The sequence below is a fragment of the Salvelinus namaycush genome, chromosome 22, assembly GCF_016432855.1.
Source record: "Salvelinus namaycush isolate Seneca chromosome 22, SaNama_1.0, whole genome shotgun sequence".
Classification (NCBI taxonomy): Eukaryota; Metazoa; Chordata; class Actinopteri; order Salmoniformes; family Salmonidae; genus Salvelinus; species Salvelinus namaycush.
In genome coordinates this window covers 17,447,630-17,455,437 of record NC_052328.1, presented here as the reverse complement: position 1 = coordinate 17,455,437, position 7,808 = coordinate 17,447,630, and the positions used below count along the sequence as shown (strand labels likewise).

The window sequence follows — 7,808 nt, the reverse complement described above, 5'->3', positions numbered from 1 at the left end:
TGGCCAATAATACAGAACAGCTAGGCAGTTCAACTATATCAGGAGTGTCTCAAATTACATTTGAGTGATCCATTGGAAACTCAAAATAGGTATCCTATTGAGGTGATCGTCCGGTAGTGGTGCACTCCAGAGGAAATGCAACAAAATAACCATAATTAAATACTGCAGAGGTCACTAATATCTTAATATTGTTAGCAACCACTGTCTGTGCAGTATGGATTTATTTAGATCATTTTTAAAGGGAAATCATTTTTATGGGAGTCAACTCAGGACACTGAGATAACAGTCAGTCACACTATATTTCATCCAGGGCACACAAAATATCATGTCAAGTTATGAACACAAACGTCCTTGATCTGTATTTGAGAAATGTAAATTAGTAGGGCATCTTAAAAAGCCATGCAATAATATAGCAATAACTGAATGCGTAATGAAAATTCTCTTCAAATTACTAGACAGTGAGTGAAGTTACATATTTGTAGGAACCTTCTTTTGTGACTGAAGCCATTTTAATGGTACTGTTTTATGTGATGACCTATAACAGCGTACTCAATTTAACATGGCAATCACAAGAAGTGCATCTGCAGCACAATAAATCCACATAATTCACTTTGTTGATTATCATGTCTGGCATTCGTGGAACGTTGGTGATGTTTCTGTGATCTAAGAGACTTCCTCTTTACCGTAAGAACCAGCAGAGACCTCAGTTGGCCACAAAGGCCAAGCATGATGACAGAGGACAGTGGGGAGGATGGTTAAGATTCTCTGGCCCTCAACCATTGTCAATTAATACATCGTAGTAGTAGGGCTGGGAGTAGTCCTAGATTTCTATGTGTAAGTTGGGGTATCTTTTCAGCAGGATAGTAGCTTGTTTGGGTTGAAGGCGTCCACTCTGGCCGATGGTGTGTTGCTCTGATTTGTTTTTCACTGCAATCTGTAAGGAAACACAATGAAAGAAAAACTTTAAGAAAATGTATTGCCTCATTCAATACTGGATTTTGTGTTATAGATATGTGTAATGTTTTAAAAACTGCTGTTTTTATGTTTTTATAACTGCCTTAATTTTGCTGGATCCCTGAAAGAGTAGCTGTTGCCTTGGCAGCAACTAATGGGGATCCATAATAAATACAAATACTAATTAATTTAAAAACATATCGGCTTGAGATACACTACATGACCAAAAGTATGTGGACATCAGCTCATCGAACATCTCATTCCAAAATCATGGGCATTAATTTGGAGTTGGTCCCCCCTTTGCTGCTATAACAGCTTCCACTCTTCTGGGAAGGTATTCCACTAGATGCTGGAAGATTGCTGTGGGGACTTGCTTCCATTCAGCCACAAGAGCATTAGTGAGGTCGGGCACTGATGTTGGGCGATTAGGCCTGGCTCTTGGTCGGCGTTCAAATTCATCCCAAGGGTGTTGGATGGGGTTCAAATCAAAATCACATTTTAATTGGTCACATATACCCAATACACACAGATCTAATTAGGAATGAATTAAGACTATACATATGAATGAGAGATGTCAGAGCGGAGCAGACTAAGATACCGGAGAATAGTATAGAAAACAGTATATACACATATGAGATGAGTAATGCAAGATATGTAAACATTATTAAAGTAACTAGTGTTCAATTCCTTAAAGTGGCGAGTGATTTCTAGTCTATGCCTATAGGCAGCAGCCTCTAATGTGCTAGTGATGGCTGTTTAACAGTCTGATTACCTTGAGATAGAAGCTGTTTTTCAGTCTCTCGACCCCAGCTTTAGTGGATCAGGTGGTTGATGTCCTTGATGATCTTTTTGACCTTCCTGTGACATCGGGTGCTGTAGGTGTCCTGGAGGACAGGTAGTTTGCCCCGGTGATGCGTTGGAGAGCCTTGCGGTTGCGGGCAGTGCAATTTCCGTACCAGGCGGTGATACAGCACGACCGGATGCTTTCAATTGTGCGTCTGTAAAAGTTTGTGAGGGTTTTACGTGACAAGACAAATTTATTTACCCTCCTGAGGTTGAAGAGGCTCGGTTGCACCTTCTTTACCACACTGTCTGTGTGGGTGGTCCATTTCAGTGTCAGTGATGCGTACGCCAAGGAACTTGAAGCTTTCCACCTTCTCCACTGTGGTCCCGTCAATGTAGATAAGGGGGTGCACGCTCTGCTGTTTCCTAAAGTCCACGATCATCTCCTTTGTTTTGTTGACGTTGAGTGAGGTTGTTTTCTAGGCACCACACTCCCAGAGCCCTCATCTCCTCCCTGTAGGCTGTCTCGTCATTGTTGGTAATCAAGCCTACTACTGTTGTGTCGTCTGCAAACTTGATGATTGAGTTGGAGGCGTGCTTGGCCACTCAGTCATGGGTGAACAGGGAGCACAGAAGGGGGCTGAACACGCACCCTTGTGGGGCCCCAGTGTTGAGGATCAGCGGAGTGGAGGTAATGTTTCCTACCATCACCACCTGGGGGCAGCCCGCCAGGAAGTCCAGGACAAAGTTGCACAGGGTGGGGTTCAGACCCAGGGCCTTAAGCTTAATGATGAGCTTGGAGGGTACTATGGTGTTGAATGCTGAGCTATAGTCAATAAAAAGCATTCTTATATAGGTATTCCTCGTGTCCAGATGGGATAGGGCAGTGTGCAGAGTGATGGCGAATGCATCGTATGTGGATCTATTGGGGCGCTAAGCAAATTGAAATGGGTCTAGGGTGGCAGGTAAGGTAGAGATGATATGATGCTCGACTAGTCTCTCAAAGTACTTCATGATGACAGAGGTGAGTGTAACAGGGCGATAGTCATTAAGTTCAGTTACCTTTGCCTTCTTGGGTACAGGAACAATGGTGGCCATCTTGAAGCATTTGGGGACAGGAGACTGGGATAGGGAGAGATTGAATATGCCCGTAAACACACCCGCCAGCTGGTCTGTGCATGCTCTGAGGACGCGGCTAGGGATGCCGTCTGGGCCGGCAGCCTTGCGAGGGTTAACGCGTTTAAACGTTTTACTCACGTCGGCCATGGAGAAGGAGAGCCCACAGTCCTTGGTAGTGGGCCGTCGGTGGCACTGTGTTATCCTCAAAGCGTGCAAAAAATTTATTTAGCCTGTCCGGAAGCAAGACGTCGGTCTCGGCGATGTGGCTGGTTTTCCTTTTGTAGTCCGTGATTATCTTTATACTGACGTTTAGCTTGCTTGATTGCCTTGCGGAGTGAATAACTACACTGTTTATATTCTGCCAGTCACCTTGCCATGGTTAAATGCGGTGGTTCGCGCTTTCAGTTTTGCACGAATGCTACATCTATCCACGGTTTCTGGTTAGGGTAGGTTTTAATAGTCACAGTGAGTACTACATCTCCTATACACTTCCTTATAAACTCAGTCACCGTATCTGTGCATGCGATTATTTTCGCAAACTACCCGGAACATATCCCAGTCCATGTGATCAAAACAATCCTGAAACGTGGATTCTGATTGGTCAGACCAGTGTTGAATAGTACGAAGCACGGGCACTTCCTGTTTGAGTTTCTGCCTATAGGATGGGAGGAGCAAGATGGAGTCGTGGTCAGATTTGCCGAAAGGAGGGAGGGGAGGGCCTTGTAAGCATTCCACAAGTTTGAATAGCAATGGTCGAGAGTCTTAGTAGCGCGAGTAGAACAGTCAATATGTGGATAGAGCTTCGGCAGCCTAGTCCTCAGATTTTCTTTGTTAAAAATCCCCAGCTACAATAAATGCAGCCTCAGGATATGTGGTTTCCAGTTTGCATAAATTCCAGTGAAGTTCTTTGTGAGCCGTCGAGGTTTCGGCTTGAGGTGGGATGTAAACGGCCGTGGCGATGACGTTGGAGAATTCTCTTGGGAGATAATATGGTCGGCATTTAATTGTGAGGTATTCTAGGTCGGGTGACCAAAATGACTTGGGTTCCTGTATGTTCCTAGAATTACACCATGAGTCGTTAATCATGAAACACACCCCTCCACCCTTCTGCTTCCAAGAGAGATATTCATTCCTGTCTGTGCGATGTACTGAGAATCCTGCTGGCTTTAACGACTCCGACAGAGCATCCCGAGAGAGCCATGTTTCCGTGAAACAAAGTATGTTACAGGCCCCGATGTCTCTCTGGAAAGAAATCCTTGCTCTAAGCTCATCAACTGTGTTATCCAAAGACTGAACATTAGCGAATAATATACTCGGAAGCGGTGGGTGGTGTGCGCACTTCCTAAGCCGAACCAGCAGGCCGCCTCGAGTGCCTCTCCTCCGCCGGCAATGTTTTGGGTTGGCCTCTGGAATAAGTTCTATTGCTCTGGGGAGAGTGAACAAAGATCTTCTCCAGGGAAGTCGTATTCCTGATCGTAATGCTGACAGTTCTGGTGAGTTACCGCCACTCTAATATGCAATAGTTCTTCCCGGCTGTATTTTATGACACAAAACATTTCCTGAGCTAATAATGTAAAAAAAGAGTACAGAAAAAAAAAAAAATACTGCAAAGTTTCCAAAGAGCTAGTCAAGATGCTGCCATATCCGTCGGCGCCATCTTCATCTGAGGTCAGGGCTCTGTGCAGGCCAGTCAAGTTCGTCCACACCGATCTCGACAAACAATTTCTGTATGGACCTCACTTTGTGCACAGGGGCATTGTCATGCTGAAACAGGAAAGGGCCTTCCCCAGACTGTTGCCATAAAGTTGGAAGCAGAATGTATGCTGTAGCGTTAAGATTTATCTTCATCTAGGGGCCTAGTCCGAACCATTAAAAACAGCCCCAGACCATTATTCCTCCCCCACCAAAGTTGACAGTTGGTACTATGCATTCGAGCAGGTTGCATTCTTCTGGTATCTGCCAAACCCAGATTCGTCCGTCAGACTGCCAGATAAAGTGTGATTCATCACTCCAGAGAACGCGTTTCCACTGCTCCAGAGTCCAATGGCGGCGAGCTTTACACCACTCCAGCCGACACTTGGAATTGCGCATGGAGGATCTTAGGCTTGAGTGCGGCTGCTCGGCCACGGAAGCCCATTTCATGAGGCTCCCAACAAACAGTTATTGTGCTGACGTTGCTTCCAGAAGCAGTTTGGAACTCAGTAGTGGGTGTTGCACGAGGACAGACAATTTTTGTTCTGTGAGCTTGTGTGGCCTACCACTTCCCGGCTGAGCCATTGTTGCTCCTATATGTTTCCACTTCACAATAACAGCACTTACAGTTGACCGGGGCAGCTCTAGCAGAGCAGAAATTTGACGAACTGACTTGTTGGAAAGTTGTCATCCTATGACGGTGCCACGTTGAAGTCACTGAGCTCTTCAGTGAGAACATTCTACTGCCAATGTTTGTCTATGGAGATTGCATGGTTGTGTGCTTGATTTTATATACCTGTCAGCAACAGGTGTGGCTGAAATAGTCGAATCTACCCATTTGAAGTGGTGTCCACATACTTTTGTAAATATAGTGTATTTATTCACATTTATAAATAATGTATTACTCCTTGTAGATGTAACAGTTTAACTTTAGTCCGTCCCCTCGCCCCGACCCGGGCGCGAACCAGGGACCCTCTGCACACATCAACAACAGTCACCCACGAAGCATCGTTACCCATCGCTCCACAAAAGCCACGGCCCTTGCAGAGCAAGGGGAACCACTACTTCAAGGTCTCAAAGCGAGTGACGTCACCTATTGAAACGCTATTAACGCGCACCACCGCTAACTAGCTAGCCATTTCACATCGATTACACTCACCCCCCTTTCGACCTCCTCCTTTTCCGCAGCAACCAGTGATCCAGGTCAACAGCATCAATGTAACAGTATAACTTTAGTCCGTCCCCTCGCCCCGGGCGCAAACCAGGGACCCTCTGCACACATCAACAACAGTCACCCACGAAGCATCTTTACCCATCTCTCCACAAAAGCCGTAGTGGTCAAGGGGAACCACTACTTCAAGGTCTCAAAGCGAGTGACGTCACCGATTGAAACACTATTAGCGCGCATCACCGCTAACTAGCTAGCCATTTCACATCAGTTACATAGACACTAAACTGAAAACGTAATTAAGCTAATAACTTGTTATCCATCTGTGCGGCATTATAGTAGCATGCAGTAGCTGGGCACCTCAGCTGAGTGGAAATTAGCCCTGACACAAATAAAAAGCGAAACAGGAGGGAAGACCCTAAAGGAAACTGGGCAGGGGGAGAGTTTTGTTATGACTCGTCTCAAGCCAGTAAACGGCAGAGAAAATTATGTTACCCGTGCTGTCTAATTACCTTGGCCCTTGTCTCCTAGTAAAATGTTTAATGAAGAACATAACAGTGCTGACCTAGTTTAAAACAACAGGGGGTCGGGAGATAGGGGTGTGTGCAATAAGCCTGGAGCAAGGATTTCCTGTACACTGTGAGTAGCAGCAACATACCTGGGCTTTCTCAACACACTTATAGAAGGACTGCATTTCATTGGAGCAGAGGGTGTCGACGAAGTTGTTCTGCTTCCAGCACGCCATCATCATGGACATCTCTGTGACGCATGTGGCCTCTGTGGGAAAACAGTGGAATCACTTTCCAATGCTGTTGTCAAAATTATAAGGTACTACTAATTCAGCATGCTGATGACTGATCTACAATGATTTCAAGAGTGTGTCATTTATGCACATTGTAAATAAGAGATGTACCAGTCAACACAGCCGACCAATCAGAGTGTAGAGAGCTGGGGCACGTTCAGTAGACAGAACAGTGTGCAATGTTTAATTCCACCGAAACTATACTGAACAGCAAGACCAGAGGGGAATTCATTCCGTCTATTATGTTCCAAAACGTTTCTTAAACAGAAGCAAATGAAACGGGGAGGAACCTACCTAAAGTTCTCAAATAGAAACTCGTTTTAGTTGCAAAACGTTTTGCCACTGTTTGGCGGAATGAATACACCCCAGTTGAAGAACAGACGTGATTATCGCCAGAGGGCGATCGTGTGTTCTGTGTGCTGCACGAGGTTGCGATTTAAAATAGTCATTCACACCCATATTGATAAGGTCACACCTTGCTAACCGCTAGCAAACGTACCTCAAGACTGTTGAAGAACGGTGCGCACCGTTTAGGGGAAACGTGTCGTTCAGTACCAATCGTAAAGCAATAAATAACAAAACGTGCAATTAGCTAACTAAATGTACTGGGCTGTTGGCTGTGTTACGTCTACAGGCGTGTCCACTGGATAGAACATGTCATTACACAGGTTAGTTTGGAAGCCTTTAACAGAAAAGCCTTACCCCCTTTCTTAATTTTCCTGTTGGCGACCTCATCTTTCAGAACAAGCGGCTTGTTGGGTTTCAGAACGGGCTTTTTATGCTTTCTGCTCAACATCCGACTGACCTTCTCCTGAAGTGCAGTCCCACCTTGCATCGCCATTGCGGTTTGCACAATACAATTATCACACGTAAATAGCGAAAATATAAATGTAATATCTTGCTTTCACAATAAACTATCGCAAAACAGCCTAGATACGTGAATTAATATGTTCTCTAACATCATTTCCTCATAAGAGACAAACGTGGGGCGCCATCTTTGGTCGTATATTGCTGTTACTGTAGTAATGACTATGTTGTGACAACGCATTACGAAAGATTAACGTAAAGCGTTTGTAGTTTTCTGTCGTCTAATGAGCTGCACATTTTAAATGTATTTAAAGCGGCAAAATGCGATTGGTACTTCCATTTTTGGACTTTGATAAATTATATACTCATTGATTCTTGAAGTATAACTTATAAAAGCCTCATGAGCTTAGTTCAACTGTCGTACCCCATCAGAACTAAAAATATAAGCTTGTTTTACCATTATTTGTAAACAATGTAATTGTT

The 7,808-nt window shown here is 44.7% G+C and overlaps 1 protein-coding gene across 1 annotated transcript; it reads right to left on the bottom strand.

Annotated features, from left to right (window-relative positions):
* Positions 1-499: 499 nt before the first annotated feature.
* On the bottom strand, positions 500-7,537 carry LOC120017628 (coiled-coil-helix-coiled-coil-helix domain-containing protein 1-like). The gene is made up of 3 exons (XM_038960513.1): positions 7,221-7,537; positions 6,375-6,493; positions 500-934 (listed from the first exon to the last, which is right to left on the bottom strand). The coding sequence occupies exons 1-3, from the start codon at positions 7,357-7,359 to the stop codon at positions 821-823; spliced, it is 372 nt and encodes a 123-aa protein (XP_038816441.1). The 5' UTR covers positions 7,360-7,537; the 3' UTR covers positions 500-820.
* Positions 7,538-7,808: the final 271 nt, after the last annotated feature.